The 27,925-nt window shown below is 44.5% G+C and overlaps 1 protein-coding gene across 2 annotated transcripts in view; it reads right to left on the bottom strand.

The window, feature by feature from the left end:
- Positions 1 to 27,925, bottom strand: part of DDHD1 (DDHD domain containing 1) — a 302,420-nt gene that overhangs the window by 152,087 nt on the left and 122,408 nt on the right. The window contains exon 3 of one of the 2 annotated variants that reach the window (XM_029598300.1): positions 15,346 to 15,474. The exons of the other annotated variant lie outside the window; for it this stretch is intronic. Coding sequence (XP_029454160.1) covers positions 15,346 to 15,474 — 129 coding nt within the window. The remainder of the gene's footprint in view (positions 1 to 15,345; positions 15,475 to 27,925) is intronic. 2 annotated transcript variants of the gene reach the window in all.

Raw genomic sequence — 27,925 nt, 5'->3', positions numbered from 1 at the left:
AGGGTGGATGGGGAAACGAGCATAAGCATTTTTTAGATCCAGCATGCACATCTGAGGGGGCGTGTCGGGGGCGGGGCCAAGCGGCGCGCCGTTTTCGGGGCGGGACGCGGCGTTTCGGGGGCGGGCCCGGGGGCGTGGTTTTGGCCCGGGGCGGTCCGGGGGCGTGGCCGCTCCCTCCGGAACCGCCCCCGGGTCGCGTCTAGGCGCGCCAGCAGCCCGCTGGCGCGCGGGGATTTACTTCTCCCTCTGGGAGGCGTAAATCCCCCAACAAAGGTAGGGGGGGGTTTAGACAGGGCCGAGGGGGTGGGTTAGGTAGAGGAAGGGAGGGGAAGGTGAGGGGAGGGTGTTAGCGAATTCCCTCCGAGGCCGCTCCGATTTCGGAGCGGCCTCGGAGGGAACGGAGGTAGGCTGCGCGGCTCGGCGCGCACCGGCTACACGGAATCGGTAGCCTTGCGCGTGCCGATCCAGGATTTTAGCGGCTACGCGCGTATCTACTAAAATCCCGCGTACTTTTGTTTGCGCCTGGAGCGCCAACAAAAGTACGCCAATGCGCCATTTTTGAAAATCTACCCCATAAGGTATGAGCGTAACCCTTTTAAAACCCCCCTGCGCGCGCCGAGCCTATTTTGCATAGGCTCGGCGCCGCGCGCAAGCCCCAGGACACGCGTAAGTCCCGGGGCTTGCAAAGAGGGGCGGTTGGGGGCATGGCCAGGGGGCGTGGTTTCGTTTCGGGGGCATGTGGGTGGTCCGGGGGGCGTGGCTGAGTGCCCCGACACAGCGGCCTGTGTCGGGGCCTGCCGCGCCGGCGTGCGTAAGTTACTACTGCCCGGAGGCAGTAGTAACTTTTCAGATAAAGGTGTGGGGGGGGGGGGTGTGTGTCTAGATAGGGCAGGGAGGGTGGGTTAGGTAGGGGAAGGGAACGGGCAGCGCGCGCAGGGCTCGGGGCGCGCAAGTTGCACAAATGTGCACCCCCTTGTGCGCACCGACCCCGGATTTTATAAGATACGTGCGGCTACATGCGTATCTTATAAAATCCAGCGACTTTTGTTCGCGCGCGCGCTGTCTTTTAAAATGTACTCCATTGAGCAATACGTCAACTACTATGCCAGACAAAAGAAATAAATATTAAATAAAATTAATCTTACAAAGAATATAATGAACCAGGATGTCCACTTTTTTTGAAAGATAAATTTCCTAAAAAGGAGAATTAGTTGATCTCTTTCAAAGAAGATATACACCTTATGCTGGCAAACAATTTTATATTTAACAAGAGTAGCAAAAACATGATACCTGCAATTACATTTGAGAACACAGTAACACATTTTTGGTGATTAACCTAAGTCTCTAGTAACATCTGGAAATATTAGTTGACCCAAAAATGTTATCTAGCAGAGACGAAAAATAATCTAAAAATCCAGTCTCTGCCAGATTAACAGAGAGACTAACAAGGTACCCTTATCTATAGACTGGTAAAATCCCTAGTCTTTCCAAAATAAGTAGATATACTAATCTTTTTATTTAAGTTCGTTTGAAAATTATCTCTTTAACCTTTTATAACTAGCAAAAAATATGCATAAATCAATGGTGGTAGAGCTGCCTCTGGATTTCCAGCATTTCTTTTAAATTAGTACCTGAAATATTAGTACATTTAGGACAATTTACCAAATGCAAATTTTTATGCTTCGATGCATTTTCAGAATTTTCCAATTTATGATACAATATATTAATTTTTACTATTAGATAACAAGCATCTTTTATCTGGTTAATTTTAGACTATGTGCCAACTACAATTTCATTACATTTTTCCATTTGATTTTCAAATTGAATAAAATGCTGCCCCTTTGTGGGGCCCTGAACCCTGGCTTGGGTGAGTTACAAGGATCAGCCTAAGGATTTTATGAATTTTATTTTTTGTAAGTTAATTTATAAGGTAATGATGCAGAATTTGTGGTTATTCATTATCTTTTTATTTCTATATGTGCTTTTAATGGAGGAGGTTATTCTGATGATATATGGGCAGGGAAGATATGGGGGCTGTCCTGTTGGATGCCGTTACATCATTAGACCGAGGGTTGTGGTTTATCCTTATGTAGATAGATTAGCCTGTAATTCTAAAGAGAGAGTTGAAGAGAGTTTTATTCGGGTGGGCTACATTAATGCTAGGTCAGTGCATCATAAGGAGGACTATATTCAAAATGAAATAGTTTATAATGAATTGGGGTGTTTGTTTTTTTTTTAAATCAGAATCATGGCATTATGCTCATGACTCTCTCCTTTTAAAACTGTTTTACCCGGATGGTTATTTGTATTTTCAACAAGCATGTACTTATAAAAAGAGGGGGTGGTGGTGTTCTTATCTACAGGCAGTCGTTGGGGTACAGAAAATTGATTTTGACTTTCCATCAATTATGGAAGCCCTAATGGTTAGGTTGTACAATCAATATATTAGTTGTGTTTATTGTGCAATGGATCTGCATATGCAGGATTTTGAGAGTATTTTGGAGGTTTTAATATCCATGTCCATTAACTATGATAGGTGTATTATTTTAGGTGATTTTAATGCACATATGGATACAGATTCTTGTAGCTGGTCCAACGCTTTAGAGCAGCGGTTCTCAACCTGTGGGTCGCGACCCCGGCGGGGGTCGAACGACCAAAACGCAGGGGTCGCCGGCCTAAAGCAGGTCCCCAACCACCGGTCCGCGGACCAGTACCGGGCCGTTGGGGTTTTTTGCCGGTCCGTGGCGCCACGGCTGCTGGGGGGAGGCGGGGCGAAGCTGGCGACCTGCCTCCTCCAACCCCAAAAGAGAAGAGACATGGCCCAAAAAGGTAGCGCGTCGCAGTGACGTATGTTGCTGGAGCCGCGCAGGCAGGAAGGAGGTGTTTCAGCCACTGCAGGTGCTCCTCCTACTGCCTTCCTGCCTGCCCTGCCCCGGAAGACAAATGTGCCGGAGCCGCATGGGGAGGAAGGAGGAGGCGCGTCAGCCGCGTGGGTAGAAGAGGCGCATCAGCCGCATGCAGAAGAGGAGCAGCGGGGCCGGGAAGACTAGGGCCACTGCAGAGCCCATCCTGTGGCAACCCGTAAAGAAGAGGCCCAGAGGTGAGAGGTGTGTGCGAGTATGAGATGAGTTGAGAGACTGTGTGTGTTTGCAGAGACAGCATGTGAGAGCCTCTGTGTGTGTGAAAGAGACAGCATGTAAGAGTGAGAGCCTGTGCTTGAGCAAGGCAGCATGTGGGGGTGTGAGAGAGCCTGTGTGTGAGACTCAGATAGCCTGTGCCAGTGAGAGCCTGTGTATGTGTGTGTGAGAGAGAAATGCATGTGAGAATGAGAACCTGACTGTGTGTTTGAGGGAAGAAGACAGGTGGAGAGAAAAGAAATAGAAAAAAAGGCAATATAAAAGGAAATGGCAAAAAATTAGAAAGGGAAGCAGATGTAAAAAAAAAAAATACTTTTTACTGATTGGCACATGTAATCTTTGGGAATGTGCAAGAGTAGCACTTTCTCTATGGCGGATCTCACAATGTACGAGATCAACATGGAGGAAGTGGAAACCCACGGGGCCTGCACAGAGGAGGCAGCAGAATGGGCTTCAGTGCCAATAGCAGCAATCAGTGTCTCCCCAATAGCCACATGGCAGCAGTGGCAGTAATTAGATTAATTGTTTGACTCAGCTGAAGGTGACAAAGTATGAAGTGGGATGTGAAATCAGCTTGATCTGGTGGAGAATTAGGATTGCTGTTACACATGAACTGTATTTGGCAAACATAAAGGGAGCCAGGATAATCAATTGATGCCTGCAGCTGAGGACTGATTCATTATGACTCATGTAGAAATTAGTGCATTTTCCAGATTAGTCTGCATAACACAATTCTCAACATTCAGCATTATTTCTGCTGCATAGAGTTTTATCTGAGAGGCTCTGAGGTTGTGAGGGAGCCAGTAAGAGTGAGAGCATGAGTGTGTATGAGAAAATCCAGGGGAGTAAGCGTGTGTGTGTGTGAGTGGGGGGGGGGGGGGGAGGAGAGAGTGTCTTACACCCTGAGAGTGTATCAGTGTCTGTGAGAGTGAGAGGTTATGGTGGGTATAAGAGCATGAATGTGTAAGTATGTGACAGTGTATGTGTGAGAGAGAATGGACATGTGAGTGTATGTGTGAGAGAGAGAGGATAACCTCCTAATTCTCAACAATATCAGGGTGACTGGAAATCAAGAGCTCCCATGTATGGACAGCAGGGGCTTTTTAAAATCCTTATTAGTTTTAATTATTGTGTGTTATTTGATATATGTGCTGTTTTGAAATATTATTGGTGTGTGGGAAATTATAAAAATGTATATGATTTTAATTAATAGAAATTCTATTTATCAGTAATTTTAAAATATTCTTTTATTAGTATGGTTTTACTATTATAACTGATGCTTTATGTTTCTTAATTTTATTGTTTTATGAGGAATGGTGGTTCTGTTTATAAATGTCATAATAAATAAGTATGCACTAAAATCCAACCCCATCCATAACCCCGCCCCCATATGACCAAAGCCCCACCCTCACCCCGCCCTTGCCCTGCGAGGGCGGGGCGAGGGCGGGGCAAGGGGTCACCGCAACATGAGGAACTGTATTTCGGGGTCACGGCATTAGAAAGGTTGAGAACCACTGCTTTAGAGGCAACATTAGCTGCTATAGATTATGTACCATTGATCTCCACTTCAACTCATAAAGCGGGCCATAAACTTGACCTATGTCATCAGAAAAATGCCCAGGCAATAGACAAGTTGAAAGTTATTGAAGTAAAAGTTAAGACCTGTGCGATTTTGCTGGCATGCGTACATGGACGTGCTGATTTTATAACACACGTGCATATATGCACGTGTTATAAAATTGGCTATCTGTGCATATATGCGCACACGATTTTATATTGACACTTGCATGTATGAGCGAATGCCATCTCGAGCACGTAAGTAGGGGGGAATTTTAGTAGATACGTGTGGCAACGCAAGAGGCCTTTTTCCCAGTTTGCCCCAGTAAAGGAGAGGAACTTCCTAAACCCCCTAGTTTTTACCTTATTAGCCCCAAGCCCCCACTGACTAGCCTAGTTTTTTTTGTTACACGACTTACATGCCATTCATAGCAGAAGTAAAGTTATGCAGTAGGGGACCCTGGCACGTGCTTGTGTGCGTAAACACATGCAGACTTCATGATGCAGTTCCGGCCCGCCCATGTCCTCCCATGCCCCGCCCATTTTAGTGAGAAAAATTTGTAAGCCCATAACGGGAGACACACGTGTATCCGCACAGGTTTTAAATTCTGCGTGGTGCGCGCCAGGCCAAGTCACGCACATATTTCCCGGCTTTGGGGCATGTAGGACTTTTAAAATTGACCAGTAAAGTAGTCGGATCATTGCTTAATTATTTTCATACTTAGAAGCACTGTAAAAATGCATAAAAAGAGCTCTTTCATATGGAAACTGCTGTGTCGATCAGTTAATATATCAGAATTTGCCACAAAACGGATTGAAAAGACACAGTCAAAACTGGACCGTTGCTCCAGATAGGGATTCGGTACAACTTTGGAATGATAGCCTCTCAATCCTATGATGGTGTCGCTCCAGCTAAAGAAAAGAAGGTAAGAAAAAGAAATAAGTCTGTGCCACGGTTTACTAGCTCAATGTACAAAGAGCTTTGCGTAAAGCAGAGAAGTGCTGGAGAAAATGTAAAGATGAGGTCAATGAACAAGAATATAGTGTGTTGCTGAGGGGTTATCGCACTTCTTGTCAGATTGATAGACATAGTTATTACTCCAGCACAGTATCAAAGGCTTTAAATCATCCTTTGGATCTATTTTCTATAATAAGAAAGTTGATAGTACAATGAAGAGGGAATACAGATTTTGTGGTTGTTGGCACAATATTTTGAAAACAAAGTTTAAAAAGTTCACAGTCAAGTGTCTGGGCAGATATTGGTTGATGTCAATGCATCTGTAATAATTCAGGCACAGACATGGAGTAATTTTAGACCAATATCATTGAAAGAAATTGCTAATATAGTATCATGCTTGAAAACAACTACCTTCAGGCTTGATCCTTGTTCATTTATATTTGTTAAAAGTTTAAAGGACAGCACTTATGAGGTTATTAAATCCATTGTGAATCGGTCATTACAAGAAGGGCATATGCCGATTTATTAAAGGTAACTGTTAGGCCGATACAAAAAGATGATAGTAAAGCAATCAGTGATCTGTCCAATTTTCAACAAGTTTCAGAATTGCTCACTTTGGCAAAAATAATTTAAAAGAGTGTTTTGAAGCAACTAGATGAATATGTGGCTGAACATGAGCTCCTTGACTAAAACCAATTTTGTTTTTGTAAGAGCTATAATACTGTTGAGATTACTACCTGATAATCTCCTTTTCCTTAGTGTAGACAGATGGACTCAGAACAAATGGGATAGTATCCGCGTGCTAGCAGTTGGAGACGGATCTGACGTCAGCACGGGGTATATATATATCCCCACAGGAAGCGTAGCAACTTAGTAATCTTCCTTGCAAAAGCTGTTATGGATGTGTGTACTGACGCTCAGTGAAAAGTGAAACAGGATTCCCCTGACCGATTGATAGTAGCTGGAGACCGCCAGCATTCCCAACCGGAAGGCGTTGACACCTGGTAGAGTGTACGCTCTTATGGAAACAGATGACATGGCTTACCTTGAATCTGTGAAACCCATGTACGCAGGTAGCTGGGCGGGATGCTGAGTCCATCTGTCTACACCAAGGAAAAGGAGATTATCAGGTAGTAATCTCAACATTTCCTGGCGTGTAGCCAGATGGACCCAGAACAAATGGGATGTACAAAAGCTTTACTCCCAGCCTGGGCGGGAGGCTGCCTGAGGCCCATGTAGTACCGCCCTCGCAAAAGCTGAGTCCTCCCTGGCCTGGACATCCAGACAGTAGAACCTGGAAAAGGTATGGAGGGAGGACCACGTCGCCGCTTTACAGATTTCTGCAGGCGACAGCATCCTGGATTCTGCCCAAGATGCCGCCTGTGCTCTGGTAGAATGAGCCTTGACTTGTAGAGGCGGAGACTTCCCAGCCTCTACATAAGCTGCTCTGATAACTTCTTTAATCCAGCGGGCGATGGTGGGCTGAGAGGCCGCTTCCCCTTGCCATTTCCCGCTATGCAGGAGGAACAGATGGTCCGTCCGACGAACTTCTTGTGTCATTTCCAGATATCTGGGCAGCAATCTGCCAATGTTGAGATGGAGTAATAAACGCCCTTCTTCAGATTTCTGCAAACCCGCCGTGGTAGGCAAGGATATGGTTTGGTTAAGATGAAACTGTGAAACCACTTTAGGTAGAAAGGAGGGAACCGTCCAAAGATGGATAGCCTCAGGAGTGATTCTCAAAAAGGGATCATGGCAAGACAATGCTTGTAGCTCTGAGATGCGGCGTGCTGAACATACAGCCAGCAAGAACACCATTTTCAAGGTTAGAGAACGGAGAGACAGGCCCCGAAGGGGTCTGAAGGTGGATCCCGCGAGGAAATCCAAAACAAGGTTGAGGTTCCATAAGGCACAGGCCACTTCAGTGGCGGCCGAATATGCTTGACTCCTTTCAGGAAACGAGAAACATCTGGGTGCTTGGCAATGGTCTTGCCATCCCTCTTGGGACCGTAGCAAGACAGCGCAGCCACCTGAACCTTGATGGAGCTGAGGGAGAGACCCTTCTGAAGTCCATCTTGCAGGAAATCCAACACAATAGGGATTGTGGTCGCATGTGGATTGGTGCCATGAGTGTCGCACCATGCTTCGAATACTCTCCAGATCCTTACATAGGTGAGGGATGTGGAAAACTTGTGAGCTCGGAGGAGTGTATCTATCACGGGCTCCGAGTAACCTCTTTTCTTCAGTCTAGCCCTCTCAATGGCCAGACCGTAAGAGAGAATTGAGCTGGATCCTCGTGAAGGATGGGACCTTGACGTAGAAGGTCCCGGAGAGCAGGCAGGGGAAGAGGCTCCCCTGCCAGTAGTCTTCTCATGTCCGCGTACCAGGCCAGTCTGGTGCCACTAGAAGAACTAGGCCCCAGTGTTTCCGAATCTTGTGGATGATAGTGCCCAGCAGAGGCCACGGAGGAAAGGCATATAGCAGAGTCCCTGGGGGCCATGGTTGAACCAGGGCATCGATTCCGTGTGAGAACGGGTCGCGCTTGCGGCTGAAGTATCTGGGTACTTGAGCGTTGGACTTGTCCGCCAGTAAATCGATGCCCGGAATCCCCCAGTGATCCACAATCATCTGGAAGGCTGTGGGTGACAGCTGCCACTCTCCCGGATTTAGGCTTTCTCTGCTGAGGAAGTCTGCCGTGGTGTTGTCCTTCCCGGCAATGTGGACGGCGGAGATGTCCTGAAGATTCGCCTCTGCCCAAGCCATCAGTGGAGCAATCTCCAGCGACACTTGACGGCTTCTGGTTCCGCCCTGATGGTTGATGTATGCCACCGTGGTGGCGTTGTCGGACATCACTCTGACTGCTCTGTTCTTCAGACTGTGAGCAAATCAAAGGCATGCCAAACGAACTGCCCGGGCCTCTAGACGGTTGATGTTCCATGCTGACTCTTCTCTGTTCCACCACCCTTGTGCAGCGAGTTCTTCGCAGTGTGCTCCCCAGCCGCTCAGGCTGGCATCTGTGGTGAGCAGAGTCCACGTGGGTGAAGACATCTTCGACCCCCTGCTCATGTGGTTGGACTGCAACCACCACCGTAACTGGGTCCGTATTCTGGCCGGCAGAGGTAGGTGCGTGGAATAGTTCCGTAGCCGGGGGCTCCAGCGAGAGAGCAGGGAGTGCTGTAGAGGTCTCATATGGGCCCTATCCCAAGGTACCACTTCCAGGGTGGATGCCATGAGACCGAGAACCTGCAGATAATCCCAAGCTAGGGGCCGACTGGCTCCCATCAAGTACTGAATGCGCTGCTGAAGTTTCAACTTTCTCTTGGCAGTGAGACTGACTGTGTCTGCCCGGGTGTCAAACTGTTCTCCCAGGTATTCCAGGGACTGGGAAGGCTGTAGGCAACTCTTGCTGAGGTTGATTACCCAGCCCAAGCTTTCCAGAAGGGCGATCACTCTGTCGGTTGTCCGATGGCTCTCCTCTCGAGATTTCGCCCTGATCAGCCAGTCGTCTAGGTAGGGATGGACCAGAATACCTTCCCGCCTGAGTGCCGCTGCTACCACTACGACCACCTTGGTGAAGGTCCGCGGGGACGTGGCCAACCCGAAGGGCAGAGCCCGGAACTGGAAGTGGCGTCCTAGAACCTTGAAGCGTAGGTAGCGCTGATGATCCGGATGGATCGGGATATGCAGGTAGGCTTCTGACAGGTCCAACGCCGTGAGGAATTCTCCCGGCTGTACTGCGGTCTTGACGGACCGCAGAGTTTCCATGCGAAACTTCGGGACCCTTAAGTATCGATTGACCGACTTGAGGTCCAGTACAGGCCGAAAGGTGCCCCCTTTCTTGGGTACCATGAAATAAATGGAATAGTGTCCAGAATTCACTTCCCAGGCAGGTACTGGGATGATGGCATTCAAGGACAGGAGCCTCGCCAGGGTAGCTTCCAATGCTGCCTTCTTGTGTGTGGGACAGGAAGACTCCACAAACTTGTCCGGAGGGAGATGATGAAAATCCAGATAATACCCTTCTCGGATGATGGCGAGGACCCACTGGTCCGACGTAATCTCGACCCATCTGGGGTAGAAGAGGGTTAACCTGCCCCCTATGGCTCCGTCCCCCGGATGGATCGGCGGATTCTCATTGTGAGGCGCGGCCGGGACCGGAGCCCGGGCCTGCTCCCCTCTTGCGCTGCTTGGTCCGAAAGGACTGGTTCCTGGCCTGAGGACGAGGTGCCTGGTAGCGACTCCTCTAGGGAATGAAGCGCTGAGAGCTTCTACCCCTGGAGGTCCTTGGAAAGGCGCGCTGGTTCCTTCTGACCCGATCTTCCGGCAGTCGAGGTACTGGAGAAGCACCCCATGTGCTGGCCAGTTTATCAAGGTCGCTGCCAAACAGGAAAGAACCCTTAAAGGGCAATCTGGTGAGGCGTGTTTTGGAAGGCGCATCGGCTGACCATTTCCGAATCCAGAGCTGCCTCCTGGCAGCTACGGAGGATGAGATCCCCTTGGCTGCTGTTCGGACTAGGTCTGATGCAGCATCCGTGAGGAACGAGAGAGCGGACTCCATGTCAGCAGCTGGAGCGTTGTTCCTGACCTGTGACAAACAGGCACGCGTCACCACTGTGCAGGAGGTTGCGATCTGCAAAGATAGAGCTGCCACCTCAAAGGTCTGTTTCAGAATGGTGTCCAGTCGCCGGTCATGAGGCTCCTTGAGGGCTGCCCCCCCTTCAACTGGAATGGTAGTGCGCTTGACCACAGCGCTAATCAAGGCGTCCACCTGAGGACACGCCAGCAGCTCCTGGACAGCCGGTGCCAGTGGGTACATGCCCGTCAGGGCCCGACCCCCTTTAATTGCGGCCGCCGGCGCAGCCCATTCTAAATCTATCAATTGCTGTGCTGCTTGCAAGAATGGAAAATGGCGGGCTGTAGGACGAAGACCTTCTAGCAGGGGGTTCTGCGCAGAGGGCACCGTGGCGCTGGGACCTGTAATATCCAACTCCGCCAGGCACTGAGACACCAGGTCCGAGAAATCCTCCTTAGGGAAGAACCGCCTCATGGTTCTATAGGGCTGAATCCCTGGGGGAAGGTCCCCCTCGTCCGGGAATTCAGACTCGTCCAGTGAAACCTCCTGGTCTGACTGATCCGGACTGTCCAGCTGCGGGAGGTCTCGCTCACGATAAGGGCGTGATGGTCCAGGAACAGGATCTGCTGGAGCCGCCACCGCAGCGGCAGCCGCCGCCGCAGTCGTGACACTGCAGGGACCGTAGAAACCGCAGGGACAACGGGAACAACTGGAACCGCAGGGCCTGGACGGGAAGCCGTTTGCATCTGCACAAAGGCATGAATCCCCTTAAAGAGATCCACCCAGGAAATTGAAGCAGCCTCCAACCGCCGGGGTACAAGATCCCCCGGGATTCCTGATTGGTCGAGACTGACCGCTAAATCCGGGGTAACCCCTGGGGAACTATCAGCAAATCTTGGCTGAGACTGGTCCTGGCCCGAGGGTCCCATGGCCTCCTCACATTGGGCACATAGGGAGTCTGGCTCTTCACTGTGCGTGGCTCGAAGCTGGCATGCAGAGCAGAGGCCGAGGGCTTTAATGCCAGAGGCAGGAGGTACCCCCGCTGAAGACGCTGAGGCGTTCTGTTCCATTGAATAAGATGCGGCAGCAATATGCGCTTAGTACAACAGGCGCTTAATAATATGCGGCAGCCAATATGCGCTTAATACACCAGGCGCACAACAATAATATGCGGCAGCAATATGCGCGTAGCACAACAGGCGCACAACAATAATATGCGGCAGCAATATGCGCTTAATACAACAGGCGCACAATAAGAATACGCGGCAGCAATATGCGCTCAATGATATGCCATAGGCGCTCAGCCATATGCGGACAGTAATACACGCTCAATTGTAGACAATATGCTCTCAGCAATAAGCGGTTAGCAATACATGCTCAATATATTTCAGTATGCTCTCAGCAGTAAGCGGTTAGCAATACACGCTCAATACAGTTCAGTATGCGCTCAGCAATAAGCGGTTAGCAATACACGCTCAATATATTTCAGTATGCTCTCAGCAGTAAGCGGTTAGCAATACACGCTCAATACAGTTCAGTATGCTCTCAGCAGTAAGCGCTTAGCAATACACGTTCAATACAGTTCAGTATGTGCTCAGCAATAAGCGGTTAGCAACACACGCTCAATACAGTTCAGTATGTGCGCAGCAATAAGCGGTTTTAGCAATACCTGAACAAGGCCACAAAATGGCGCCCTCCACGGCGTGCCACGCCGCCGATCCTCGAGTCCTCGGAGACCAGAAGTAAAAGCCGTACACCTTACCTGATCCTCAGTGCTTCCCGGCTGGAACCCGGGCGGTCTCCAGCTGCGGGGGAGGGGAGCAAATACCTTCACCACCGCGTTTGAGGATATGCACTCGCTGCCTCGTCCACGCCGGGACCAAGGCGCCTCGTAAGCCTCACCCGAACCTCGCCCGGGGGCTGTGTCTCTGCCGCGATCCGGCCACCAGACCGAGGACTTAAACCTCCGGGGGATCACGGAAATCACCCCGGGAAACTCTACTAGGGGAGGGACCTTAGGGTATCACCGCAGGAGTGCGGGGCTCGATGCTGTAGAAGTTTTAGTAAGTAGAAGTAGAAAAGAAAAAGTAGATTTGGAAAACACGCTTAGCAAGCGTGCAGGCTCTCCAAACTGCTTTGGAGACGGAAATTACTAAGTTGCTACGCTTCCTGTGGGGATATATATACCCCGTGCTGACGTCAGATCCGTCTCCAACTGCTAGCACGCGGATACTATCCCATTTGTTCTGAGTCCATCTGGCTACACGCCAGGAAATGAACTATTACCTTTTATGGACACTTTACTATGCATTCTTGACCAGGATAGGGTAGGTATTTTGATTCTACTTGATGTATTGTGTGCCTTTGACACAGTAAATCATACTGTATTGGTGTCCAGGTTGTAATCTTTTGGATTATCGGGGAAAGTCTTGCAATGGCTCGAATCATTTCTACATGGGAGAAAACAGCGGGTTCAAATAGGGGATTCTTGCTCAAGATGGCATGACATTGGCTTAGATTTAGCAACCAGGAAGCAAAGATCAGTAGACACAAGGATTCATTTATTAATATATGGTCTAGTACTGGTGAAAGCCTGACTCTGGCTGAGTTTCGCTCATTTGGATGAGCTGCCTCAGGGACTATTATCAATTAAAATTAGAATTAAAAACATATATATTAACATGCATAAATACTGACATAAATACAAAATTTAAAATCATAACTTAAAAACATATATAAACATGTATAATAATTAACAACGTAAAATAAGAAAATAATACAAATTACACATACCAAAACATAATGACAGAAATAATGAAAAGGTGAGGATATAAATTAACTTTAGAACGGAGCACAATACAAAGAGGTTGTCACCTATAAAGATTCAGACCTGTTCTTTTAATGGTTTTGGAATACCACAACAAATCCTCCTTTGTTACCAGATATAAAGTTGTTCTTACATATTTATAATGTTGCAATAAGAGCAATAGAAACATGCTGTCAATATTTTTATATAACCTTTTGAAAAAGTTTAAAAAAATTATTTACAGCCCCTGAGGCAGCTCATCCAAATGAGCGAAACTCGGCCAGAGTCAGGCTTTCACCTCTACTAGACCATATATTAATAAACGAATCCTTGTGTCTACCGATCTTTGCTTCCTGATTGCTACTGTGCCACTTTGGATCAGCTTCCGTCTTGTTTCCTGGGACCATCCTTTCTACAGAACATGTCCTTTTCACCGTGGAAGGACATTTTAAGCTACAACGATGGGCATTTAAACGAATTGCTCCCATCAGAACCTTTCTTCAAAGATAATGAAGTTTTGGATGACTTTCTTAAAAAATGGGAAGAAACTATTAATCTGAGTAAAAGCCTAGTAAGAAGTAGTCTGCATGCTTCCTCACTACTGGATTACTGTCGTATACCAAGAGGACTCAGAATTAATAAACCGCCAAGCATGTACAAGGATTATAGTGCATTTATGAACAGTTGGGAGGCTATTTTAAATAAATGTTCCCTTGACATCAAGTCTACCTTGCACTGCATTGCTGAAACAGAATCAACTGTCTCTCTCTCTGCAGGCAGAATAGATGGCAGGAAAATAACCAGTTCATTTAACACAAGCAGCTCGATTCAGCGCAGTAACATACTCCATGTTGCTCTCGCCATTATCAAAATCGACCTCTGTTTTACTGCTTCTGCCGCCAGGCTGGGGCTTGCCACTGTGTTCATGTTCTATGGCAAGCCAGAAGGGTAATGAAAAAAAGATAAATCTGGGAGTCCTTAAAAAACTTTTATCATATGTAGATAAAGATGCTATAAAGTTGCCCGAATCTGGCCTGAATTTTGCCCTCTTTCATAAGGCTGCTTCAGGGGCTATAAAAATAAAATTCCATACATATATAAAACATTTATATACATATATATCAACACATATTCAAATAAACAGATAAATGTTAATCCCACAAAAATAAATAATTAAATAAAATATCAATAATAAATTAAATAGTCACATAAAACAGACAATAAAAACATTAAAAGTGGCATGAATCATGTTGTCTTTAAAATACTCGTACTTTGAGAAAAGGGAACACAAAGATCGGTTGCTTAATCTGGTCATTTATAAAAAACACATTTTATCAAATGAAAAACTATGGCATACTTCTTAAAAAAACCATTAAATCATCTTGTATGCATAATGACTGAAATATGGTGCTCTAGTATTCTAATCTCAACCTTCATATCTAATGAGATAAAAAGTATTTCAACATTCTAGTACATTAGAGAACAGTGAAGAAATCTCATCTTAGTCTGACTTTCTTCACTCCAAATGACATCAAATCTTCACTGTGCATGTAAAACTGATCCCAAAACTCTACACCACCACCAAAACCTCACCTCGAGTTACTAGATGGCCCTCCTATAGTGATATAAAGAGTTGAGTACTTCGAAGGCCTTATAAAGAGGCTCTCTCGCTCTCTCCTTCTCTAAAATTAAGTATGCGAAGCGCTAAGATAGTACATGGTGCGGTAATTCTAAAATTATCATAGCCATGCCCCTTTTTCTTATCGCAGGCGTTATCCATACAAAAATTATAGCATTCTGATGAATCTAGGAGTTGGTTGGATAAGTATATAAAATTTCATATTTAATTCCAAACTCAACACGTCTACTGTTGAGCCAGTAGATGGCGCTGTACTCTACAAGGTGTAGACTTCAGATGTAACAGAAAACATTAGAGAAATATGATGCATCTAGTTTATTTCCAGCACGAAAGGGAATCTTTTACAGCTAAACACATACAAAATAATTAGTTTCTTTAATTTTGTTCTACTTTTTCTTCCTCTAAGTGGTTTATAATGCTATACAGATCTTTAACAACCATGGCAGCAAAGTACAACACAGCCCAAATTATTTCAGTTATACTGAGCTACTTCTTTTATATTCAAAACTAGATAAGCAAGAGTCAGTTTGAGCAAGTGCTCATCGGTTTAAAAATGCAGGAGTGGAGAAAAGATGGTCCGCCCTCTCCCCCCAAAATAACCCAGAACCCAGTGTTTAAAAAGTTTTTTTTTGTTTTGTTTTTTTAAACAGAAAAAGAAAATACTCAAATTATTACCTTTGGAAAATCCTAGCTTTTGTGTAACAGTTCTGGCAATTTTAGATGTTGTTGCATCACTGTACAGATACACTTCATCCACACTGTGCCAGTCCACATGGGTACGGCTCAACTTTAAACTATGAATAGCTGTAACAAGAAAAAATATTTAAGAGCAATACTACTCAACTTGGGAGTCAAAAGAGTGTTTGAAAGAGAAATCTCAAGTTAAATGAAATATGGTTTTCAACAGGATATGTTTCATCAAATCTTAAACAGATGGCTGCAAATATATTTATAACACTTAAAAGATAAAGAAAAAACAATATTGGTAATTATAAAATAATTTTTATACAATGCAATTAGCCACTAATACAACTTGAAGTTTGCTCTCCCAAATGTATTCATGATATCAATGAGGAGAAGATCTTGTACTGGAAAAATATAAATTCTTCACCCTCCATTAAGGTTCCCACAAATACTATTAGTTTGGAACCTTTAAGAGCTGAAAACCAATGTTAAGTTTAAAGCTGGAAATAGGATTTCCCGTCAAAGCCATCAATGCTGATGGAATTCCCCATTGAGTAGATCAGACTCTTAACATTTATTTATTTATTTAAGGTGTTTTGTATACCGTCATTCGGTTTCGCCATATTAACGTAATCATTGTTCTTTTTGTAAGCAGTGTACTATCTTCACTTGAACAACATTCATACAGCATAATGATACAAATGCACTATGTTATTGCTCCAGCTGTAATCACTAACATAAGTTCAGTGAGAATGAGAGAAAAACAAAATCTAAGTCAAATGATACCTTAGGGTTTAAAAATAGCAGCTACTGGACTCAAAATTAAATCCAATACTTAAATACTGAAAGTAGAGACCATATGTCTTCACTTTCCACATAAGGAAAATTCTTCGGTTGCAAGTAGAAAACTTGAAATTACATTTCTTCTTCTATTGATCGTGCCTGAAGCATCATGATGTATAGTCATTTACATATATATATATAAATCCCGGGATTTTTCTTCATTCACATAATTTTCTATAAATTTAAGGTTAAGCCAAACTTAATTCTATGCCCATATTAAAGCACTTACAGATTTATTCACAAATTACTTCATATTCTGTGCCTACAGAAAAATCTTATGAGACATGCAATACAGATATATTGCTCAGGAATATTTCCTATAATTCTGTAATTCTTTGCAATATCTGCACACAAATTGTATGACACTTTTTGGCATAACCTTAATTTTTTTTTTTTTTTACCTTAACATTTTTTAATATAAAAGTTAAATAGCTTATGTTGACTTCTTCTTAATCACAACTTTGCCCAAATCAGGCTAGGGCTTGTTTGCTGCATTTACTTTTTAGAATGGTTGTAAACAGCTGATTAAGATAAATCGAATCCCTATTATGGCCACTACTAAAATAAATGAGAAGGCTCTGGAATTTGTTGCTAGAGGATGTGGTAAAAGCTATTAGTGTTGCTGTGTTTAAAAAAAGGTTTGGACAACTTCCTGGAGGAAAGGTCCTTTAACCATTATTAAGGAGGAGTTGCAGAAATCCACTGCTTATTCTTGGGATAAGCAGCTTGGAATCCTGCAGGTACTTGTGACCTGGATTGGCCACTGTGGGAAACATGATACTGGGCTTGATGGACCTTTGGTCTGACCCAGTATGGCCAGTCTTATGTTCTAAGCATAATTCTCTCTACTAGATGATTCAGCATAAGTCTACAGAGTATAGAAGCTCTAAAGAAATAAAATGTAAAAACTGATTTTGGGAGTTTCCAAAACCAGTGGAGAACTACAAGAAAAAATAAAAATCTACAAGTACTGTACCTTGCAAACGCTTTCGTTTAGGACATGGAGCATCTGTACTCTCCTTATATCCTCTCCATTTGAACAGAAAAGGGAGGGAGAAGGGAGGGAGGTGGTGGATAGCTAACAAAGTAAAGACAATGAACTTCACAGTACAGTTTTAAAATAAATCTGCTTTGCCATTTTGCTAGTAATTAAAAAAAACAGCATCATTTCATAAATAGGGAACATTAATTTACAATAAATGACAATATTAAATTTCAGTTTTAAGATTACATCATTAATTGCTGATCAATACTCTTCACTAGGATTTTTTGTTCAGAAAATTCTCTTTAATTGGATTTCCATCCAAGTTAAAAAGAAAATAGATAAATTTCTTATGAGACATGCAATACAGATATATTGCTCAGGAATATTTCCTATAATTCTGTAATTCTTTGCAACATCTGCACACAAATTGTGTGACACTTTTTGGGACAGCATAAACTGTCTTGGTTTATGTACATTGTAAAAATCTGGACATCACTAAAAAAAAAAAAAAGGAGGAGGGGTTTGGCCAGCAGTTCTTTACATTACAAGCATTTACTGACATACACACTGATGTACAAGGCACATTTGAAAAAAGCCTGACCAAAAATATTACCAGGTTTTCTCAACACATCAATGTCTCTTCATTTATGCTTCCAGAAACAAAATTAACAGTGCTTAAAACACAGTGGCTCACTAAAAGCAGAAGGAAACCAAAGTTAACATAGCTAGTAATACTGAAAGAAAAAAACAATGAGCTGAAAACCCCTTAAAACATCCAATGAATATTTATTACATAAATGGAATCACATCCATTACATCTCTGCTTACATTCAAAGTTGCACAGACAACATATTAGCATTTACCCCCACAGAAAAATGTTACTTAAAAAATACTCACTGTAGAAAAAATATCAAAAACTTTACAATAGCATTTAAGCAGAAAGACTGTCTACGTTGGGGGTTGAAACTAAAAGACAAATTAAACACACAGAAAATAAACATTTAGTTGCTCTCATTTTTAAAGATCCATTTAATGCCATAATAAAAAAAAAATATATATCTATATCTAAGAACATAAGAACATAAGAAAATGCCATACTGGGTCAGACCAAGGGTCCATCAAGCCCAGCATCCTGTTTCCAACAGTGGCCAATCCAGGCCATAAGAACCTGGCAAGTACCCAAAAACTAAGTCTATTCCATGTAACCATTGCTAATGGCAGTGGCTATTCTCTAAGTGAACTTAATAGCAGGTAATGGACTTCTCCTCCAAGAACTTATCCAATCCTTTTTTAAACACAGCTATACTAACTGCACGAACCACATTCTCTGGCAACAAATTCCAGAGTTTAATTGTGCGTTGAGTAAAAAAGAACTTTCTCCGATTAGTTTTAAATGTGCCCCATGCTAACTTCATGGAGTGTCCCCTAGTCCTTCTACTATCCGAAAGAGTAAATAACCGATTCACATCTACCCGTTCTAGACCTCTCATGATTTTAAACACCTCTATCATATCCCCCCTCAGTCGTCTCTTCTCCAAGCTGAAAAGTCCTAACCTCTTTAGTCTTTCCTCATAGGGGAGTTGTTCCATTCCCCTTATCATTTTGGTAGCCCTTCTCTGTACCTTCTCCATCGCAATTATATCTTTTTTGAGATGCGGCGACCAGAATTGTACACAGTATTCAAGGTGCGGTCTCACCATGGAGCGATACAGAGGCATTATGACATTTTCCGTTTTATTCATCATTCCTTTTCTAATAATTCCCAACATTCTGTTTGCTTTTTTGACTGCCGCAGCACACTGAACCGACGATTTCAATGTGTTATCCACTATGACACCTAGATCTCTTTCTTGGGTTGTAGCACCTAATATGGAACCCAACATCGTGTAATTATAGCATGGGTTATTTTTCCCTATATGCATCACCTTGCACTTATCCACATTAAATTTCATCTGCCATTTGGATGCCCAATTTTCCAGTCTCACAACTATACAACAATCATCCCAGATGAGAGACCAGAGTCCTACCAAATGATTTCCCTACATTCTTTGAAAGTGGTCTAGCTTTGACTTCCACTATTGCACGTCAGGTATAACCATTCACTGAATGTTTTAAGTATTTTCAGCTCACTTTGTTCTTTCAATAAAATATAGTGATTTACACATGACCTACTTCAACATGACAACAATATATAAACTGTTTTCATTCACGTATCAAAGGCATAGATAGAGACAATTTAAAGACTGTTTCTTCAGCCTTTCAGACACAGCAATTTGAATGGAAGGTATTCTGGTTTCTGTACTGTTAAGGAGTTATTTGTTAGCAGCCAAACTGCCAATAGTTCAGGTTCTTGGTCCTCAGGATTCATTATGCAGCAAGACGTGTACTCTTGCTCGTCCCAATACAGTCCAATTCTTCTCTCTCCACACATAGGACAGGGAAAGTTATATGGTTAAAGAAATTTTGAAACTGTTCAGATAGCAACTACTGCACGTTATGAAAAACAAACTACAGATTATAATAGTGAGTTCACGCTCCTTAGGGGCCAATCTCCAAAACATATTACTACAAAAGCTCACAGCCATGGCAATGAGGCATGCATGTAGCTCGCTTTGAAATGCCAAACATCAGAATATAAAATTAACAAAATAAATGCATTACAAGAAAATGAAGGTACATGAAGTAGAGGGAAACAGCCCTAATATCTTTCTGGTTTCCAGGATATCTATAATGAACATGCATGACATATAGTTACATACATTGGAGACCCATATCTGTCTAGCATATTCACTGTAGCTACCAAGAAAACCAGACTGGTTAGGACTAAGTTGGGAAGAGTTGTTGTAAAATAGCTCCATTAGTATAAAGTCAAGCTGAAAAGGGCTGGCCCAGCAGCACATGCTATGCAGAAAAGCCTAACGTTCAATTCCCAAGTCAAGCTTCTGCTTCCCCGGCCAAGTAATGTTCAGGTTCAGAGACTTTAAAGGGAGCATGTCAATTGCATAAGGTCTATTGCCATAATGACCAGCCTGAAGTGAGGGAGAGAGATATGAACTAGGGGTTAATACCTTGATTACTTGTGAATGAAGGCTCCTATCCCTAGATCCCATCCCCAAACTTAGAATGAAAATCAGCTCAAAATTCAGAGTAGAGAAAACCACTGGTATATGAAATGTAATTTAAACTCAGCAAGGCAGAAACTGAGCAAGTTTATAGATTAAGAAAACATCTTAAACCACTGGAGGCAAAGGCCCAAACCTTCATATGGGCCAGGCCTGTTGGAGGAAGAGCAAATCAGGGCTTCCAAGGGCCCCATGCTGTTGTAGTAGCCCCACCCTGAAACATCCAACATCACTGGGGAACCTTGGCAGGCCAAGAACAGCAGCAGCCTATGTGGCAAAAATTAAAAATATGGGAGACTCTTCCCCCCTGCCCTGCTTTGGCATTTTTTAGGTGAGAATCTGCTCCAGATGAATTGCCTTGGGCCCTTGCACACCACAGGGTCAGGCCTGATAGAGGCAATAAATTCACTCTGGAACTAAAGGGCATCAGAGATAATTCTGCCCCAGCCTGACAATGCATAGCAGCATCATGCAGTGTAATCCAGATTTAACTCTGCTGTGTTTAAAATAATTACTTCTAAAATCTATCTTCAGTAGCTAATATTATAAACTACAGAGATCCAACACTATCAGTGTTTTGTTCTTTAGTAAAACAGTTTATAGCAATATTGGCATAACATTTCACAAATTTCATAGACAACAAATACATTTTTTTGCTGTAAGGGGGATCTCAATTTTTTTTCTAGATTACATACAGTACATTAGGTTGCATCTATAGCTTTCTAAATCACATTTGATTCCAATTCATGAAGAAGTCTCACTGTGTCCTAGAACACTGATTAGTTAGTTACTGCCTTTGACTATACTTTAGGCTTTGTAACGTTTCAGAGGAAATGCAATGTATCAGTGCAAGCAGAAGCAGTCACCTGGCAATGGCAGAGAAATTTTCTACAATATCACACTATAACCCAGCTTTCTAAACTTATTTTTCATAGCCGCCAGCCGGTTTCCTTCATGAATTCAGCTATTACTGTTTCCAATGGTCTTTCATTCAATCCTTAGCATGAAATGTATCCTTTAGCTCCTGGGTCTGGTTTTCAGGATATCCATATTGAATATGCATGAAATAGTGCATACACTGGATCTCCAATGTATGCAAATCTATCTCAGGCATATTCATGATGGCAATCCTGAAAACCCAACTGGCTAGATGTGCCTCTAGGAGAGGGTTGGGAAACACTGCTCTAGCTCTCAGAGAACAGTGGCATAATTACTTGCAAGATGGGACTTAGAAACAGAGGACTGTCCTATCTCCACATTGTTATAAATTCAATTTTAAGTTAAGCATAGCATCAGAAAATTATCAAAACAGAAATGAATTTAATTTCATGCTTTGTAAGTTTGTGACACCTCCAATTTAAAACATTAAATTTGATACACTACCAAACTAATATAATTAAAGATTCCAGGAACAAAATCAAACATTTTCTATACATAACATACGAAACATCATACTGCAGTGTTTCCCAGCCCTTTCAAGTCCAAGGTACACCTACATTAACAAAAATGTTGTGTGGTACACCAGGCTCCACAGGGCAAGTAATGCAGACATGGATAGCACTCATTATGGTCAAAAGAGCTAGAGAAGCACTGAAAGACCCACTAGTCTCTCTGCCAAATTTTAAAACAAAGGTAGAGGGGAGAGGATGGAGAGACACATGAACCCATCTCAACGGACAAGTTCTCCTCTATGTACAAGTGCAGGAGAAGGGAGAAGTTGGTGTGATGTAGGCAGCCAGCTCACAGGGTCATTCTTTATGCGATGGGCCATAGGGCATTATTGAATGTGATAACGTCCGCACGCAATACCAGCCGCATCATGGCAATAAAAATGCTAATTAGCGGAAAGGGAGGGGTGTGGGCAGGGTTCGGGCAGTGTTAGGACCCGGTAGTGTTGTGAATAATAATGTTTTACATATTATCACCAGCAGCACTGTGGGAAATAACACCACCTTTTCCCGTGGCGCTATGGGGTCGATAGTGTGCAGCGCAGCCGGCTGCATACTATCGCCCCCCACCCCTTTTTTTCGCAGGCATCATTCCACTGTACTCATTGCAGAATGATAAATCCCCCCATCAGATAGTTATTTGGTTACTTTGGCTGTCACATGCGGCTACCAGAGCTCCTCAAATGCTGCTACTTCCAGCACTCAGTCACATCCAGTGCACACTGTACACTTTTTCTGGTTCTCTCAGCCTGAGGATAAGACAGAGGCTGGAACAACTCAAAGGAGGAAGCCCAGGAAATGTGTGCCCTGCGTACCCTTCCAAAAGCAGGGCCTGGCTATCCATGCTACCCATTAATTACCACACCCCAGGATTTAAGCTGTAGCGGGGAGGAAGAGGCATACATGAATACATATGTTGTCAGAAAGGAGCTCCTACATGCTTAACAGCCACCGCTGGTAACTTGTTGCTATGAAGTGCCAAGAGCAGATCCATGTGCTGATCTGAATCTGAGCAGTAGACAGCAGTAACTTTTCCAAGGCAGGGTCTTAAGGCACACTGCTTGGGAAACACTGCCATACTGGGTCAGACCCAGCATCCTTTCTCACACAGTAGGCCAAATCCAGGCCACAAGTACCTGGAAGGATCCCAAAGAATAGATCCAGTCCTTCTTGCTCTTAACCAGTGATAAACGATGGTTTTGCAAGTCTACATGGCTAATAATCATTTATAGACTTTTCCTCCAGGAATTTGTCTAAATCCTCTTTAAAGCCAGCTACAGTAACTGCTTTTACCACATCCTCTGGCAAGAAATTTCACAGTTTAATTGTGCACAGTGAAAAAAAAAAAACTCAGATTTGTTAAAAAAAAAAAAAAAAAAAAAGAAAGACCTGGATTACTACCTTTAACAAATAAGCCTTGATGCTTTTGATGCAACTGCAACATCACTCTCTGCTTCAAAGGAAGGGGGTGGGAGTGGAGGGAAAGAGAAATTTGGATTCAGGGACAACCAACACGAGCCATGACTTTTTTTTTTTATAAAAAGGTCTGGGTACTGATGCGCAGACATTCAGGGGAAAAAAACCCCTACTGGTCTGCTTCTTCAGGCAAGCCCATAAGCATAGCACGTCAAGCAGCACTGACTGATACATGGGGGTAAACTGCATGGCAGATACTACCATGGGAAACTTGCTGGGTACACTGGATGGATCATTGGTCCTATTCTGCTGTCATTTCTACGTTTCTATGTGCTACCAATTAGCTTCATGAAGTGTCCTCTAGAGGTCTATAAAATCTTTAGTGCGTAAATAAACGCTTCATTTACCCACTAAAGATTTTATAGACCACTATCATAACTGTCTTCCCCAGGCTGAAAAGCCCTAACTCTCGTACCAGATCTTGCAACACAGTAAGGATTAAGATCTAGAATAATTCCTCCTTATCTGTTCCAGGACCAGCTATTCCCTGACACAATCATTTATGGCATTTAGAAACTTTACTTCCTTAGCATCTCTCAATGAAACATTTACCCAGTCAATATTGGGGTAACTGAAATTTTCCATTATTGTCTTGCTTAATTTGTTAGCTTTCCTAATTTCTGCTGGCATTTCACTGTCTCTTGGCCAGAAGGATGGTAGTATACTGCCAACTCTATACTCTTCCCCATCACACATGGAATTCCTATCCATTGTACCTCCTGTAGACTTTTAACCTGTTTGACTATGCCATCCTTAACATATAGTCAATCCTCTTCCCCCCAACCAATTTGACATGGCCTGTTATTTCAATATAATTTGTACCCTGGTATCGGTATCCCATCGGTTTTCCTCCTTTCACTAGGTCTCAGATACCTATTGTGTCTATAACTGTATTTAGTGCCATATATTCCAACTCTCCAATCTTAATTTTTTAGACTTCTGGCATTTACATATAGATAATTCAAAATATGTTGAAATGGGTAGCAGTTAAAATGGGTAGTTTGGATTTCTCTCTGTATGCTCTATTTTTAAAGCACCTGGGCTACTTCTCTCTCTATAACAACCTCTGTCGGGATATTCCAACTTCCTTTTTATGCCAGTATCCATAAATACGAACTTCAGTCTGCTTACTCCCACTATAGAGAACAGGTGATTTGCCTTTTGAAAAGAGACCTCCAGATACTGCATCCAAGGAGTGCAAAAGGCGAAACTCCTCCACATCCCTGACTTATCCAAGGATGGCAAGGAGATGGACTGATTCAAATGAAAGTCCGAGACTACCTTGGGCAAGAAGGATGGAACAGTATTATGCAGCTGTAATGCCCCCAGAATCACCTGAAGGAACTGTTCCCAGCAAGGCAAGGCCTGCAGATCAGAAATCCGACATGCAGAACATTTAGCCACCAGGAACACAGTCTTCGAAGTCAACAATGTAAGGAAAGGCTACACAGTGGTGGGAACATAGGGCCCCGCCAAAAAGTCCAGCACCAAATTAAGAGTCCACAATGGAACCGCTAACCTCAAGGGAGGCCTAAGGTGCTTCACTCCCTTCAAAAAACGGGCCACATCAGGATGAGATGACAAGGAAGCACTATTCACCAGGCCTCTGAAACATGCAAGAGCCGCAACCTACACCTTTAAAGAATTAAGGTCCAAGCCTTTATTCAATTCATCCTGCAAAAAATCCAGAATGAGAGGGATCTTATCTGAACGAGGAAAAACACCGAGCTCCTCTCATCTGGCCTCAAAACTGTTAGGAAATCTAGGACCAGGTTGAGGTTCCAAAGAGGCACCGGCCACTTTAGGGGTGGTTGGATGTGCTTGACTCCTTTCAGGAAGCGGGAGATATCTGGGTGAGAGGCTATGCTGCCGCTCTCGCTCTTGGTTCCATAACATGACAAGGCCGCCACCTGTACCTTGACGGAGTTGAGGGACAGTCCCTTCTGTAGTCCGTTCTGTAGGAATTCCAAAATCACAGGAATTTTGACTGAGTGTGGTATGATGTCGTGGTCCTCACACCAGGATTCGAATACTCTCCAAATCCTTATGTATGTTAGGGATGTGGAGAACTTGTGTGCTCGGAGTAGGGTGTCAACTACTGCCCCCGAGTATCCTCTCCTCCTTAGGCGAGTCCTCTCAATGGCCAGACTGTAAGAGAGAATCGAGCTGGATCCTCGTGGAGGATCTGTCCTTGTTGGAGCAGGTCTCTATGTGGAGGTAGCAGCAGGGGGTTCCCTGCCAGCAGTCTTCGCATGTCTACATACCATGATCTTCTTGGCCAGTTCGGGGCCACTAGAAGTACTGGCCCCCTGTGGTGTTCTATCTTGTGGATGATCGCGCCCAATAGGGGCCATGGCGGGAAGGCGTATAACAGAGTCTCCTGTGGCCAGGTCTGTACCAGGGCATCAATTCCCTGGGACTGGGGTTCTTGCCTGCGGCTGAAGAAACTGGGTACCTGGGCATTGGACTGGCTTGCCAGGAGTTCCATGGTTGGTGTTCCCCAACGGTTTACTACCAATTGGAATGCTGTGGTTGACAGTTTCCATTCTCCTGGATCTAGACTCTCTCTGCAAAGGTAGTCCGCTGAGACACTGTCTTTCCCGGCAATGTGGACGGCCGAGATCTCTTGAAGATTCACTTCCGCCCACAACATTAGAGGGTCTATTTCCAGAGACACCTGTTGGCTGCTGGTTCCTCCCTGACGGTTGATGTAGGCCACTGTTGTGGCGTTGTCCGACATTACTCTGACCGAACCTTAGGCAGGCTAGTCTGACTGCCCGGGCTAGAGAGGTCTAGAACGGGTAGATGTGAATCGGTTATTTACTCTTTCGGATAGTAGAAAGACTAGGGGGCACTCCATGAAGTTAGCATGGGGCACATTTAAAACTAATCGGAGAAAGTTCTTTTGTACTCAACGCACAATTAAACTCTGGAATTTGTTACCAGAGGATGTGGTCAGTGCAGTTAGTATAGCTGTGTTTAAAAAAGGATTGGATAAGTTCTTGGAGGAGAAGTCCATTACCTGCTATTAAGTTCACTTAGAGAATAGCCACTGACATTAGCAATGGTAACATGGAATAGACTTAGTTTTTGGGTACTTGCCAGGTTCTTATGGCCTGGATTGGCCACTGCTGGAAACAGGATGCTGGGCTTGATGGACCCTTGGTTTGACCCAGTATGGCATTTTCTTATGTTTCTTATGATATTCCATCCCGACTCTTTGTTCCATTGCCCTTGGGCGGTTAGCTCCTGGCAGTGTGCTTCCCATCCTCGTAGGCTGGTATCCGTGGTGAATAGGATCCAGGTTGGGGAGGACAGTTTCGTTCCCTGGCTCAGATGGGCTTCTTGTAGCCACTATCGTAGTTAGGCCCGAACTCTGTCCGGGAACTGAAGCCGTACGGTGTAGTTCTGGGACAGTGGATTCCATCGTGATAGTAGTGAGCGTTGTAGGGGTCTCATGTGAGCCCGTGCCCATGGGACTACTTCCAGTGTGGATGCCATGAGGCCGAGAACTTGTAGGTAATCCCATGCTGTGAGGCGAAGTTCGCTCAACAGGGTTCGTAACTGGATCATCAGTTTTGATCTCCTTGTTGGTGTCGGGATGACCTTGTCTTGTTTGGTGTCGAACCAGACTCCCAGGTATTCTAGAGATTGGGAAGGCTGCAGGCAGCTCTTGTTTGTGTTGACCACCCACCCGAGGCTCTCCAGTAGAGTTTTGACTCTGTTGGTTGCCTGGTGGCTTTCCTCTGGGGATTTCTCTCTGATCAGCCAATCGTCTAGATAAGGGTGCACGCGGATTCCTTCCTTCCTCAGTGTTGCTGCCACCACCACTATGATCTTCGAGTGCAGTGGCTAACCCGAAAAGTAGTGCCCAGAACTGGTAGTGACGGTCCAGGATCGAGAAGCATAGAAAACGCTGATGCTCTTGATGGATCGGAATGTGCAGGTAGGCTTCCGACAGATCCAGGGAGGTAAGGAACTCTCCCGGCTGTATCACCCTTATTACCGAGCGTAGGGTTTCCATGCGGAAGTGGGGAATCTTCAGGTAACGGTTGACCGCCTTGAGGTCCAGGATAGGTCTGAACATTCCTTCCTTCTTGGGAATGATAAAATAGATGGAATAATGGCCAGTATTTATTTGCTGTGGACGCACCGGTGTTATAGCCTCTAAGGCTAGTAATCTGGTCAGTGTAGCTTCCACTGCCGTTCTCTTGGAAGGGTCGTGGCAGAGAGATTCCACAAACTTGTCCGGAGGGAGGTGGTGGAAATGCAGGTAATATCCCTCTCGAATGATGGATAGGACCCACTTGTCCGAAGTTATCTCGACCCATCTTTGGTAGAATAGGGCCAGTCTCCCCCTATGGCTTCTCCCTTTGAATGGGTTGGCTGATCTTCATTGTGGGGTACGGCTGGGGCCTGGGTCCGAGCTGGCTCCCCTTTTATTGTGCTTGTTCCAAAAAGGACTGGTTCCGGCCTGCGGGGCGGGCCGCTTGATATGAGCTTCTATATGGGTTGAAGTGCTGTGATCCTCTGCCTCTGGAGGTCCGGGGGAAGGATCGCTGGTTTCTCTTATTCCTGTCCTCCAGTAGCCACGGCAGTGGGAACTCGCCCCACTTGTTGGCTAGTTTCTCTAGTTCGCTCCCGAACAGGAGTGTTCCCTTGAAAGGCATCCTTCTGAGTCTCGTTTTGGAGGATGC

This window comes from Rhinatrema bivittatum, chromosome 4 (assembly GCF_901001135.1).
Source record: "Rhinatrema bivittatum chromosome 4, aRhiBiv1.1, whole genome shotgun sequence".
Taxonomy (NCBI): Eukaryota; Metazoa; Chordata; class Amphibia; order Gymnophiona; family Rhinatrematidae; genus Rhinatrema; species Rhinatrema bivittatum.
This window is presented reverse-complemented; position numbering and strand designations above follow the sequence as displayed.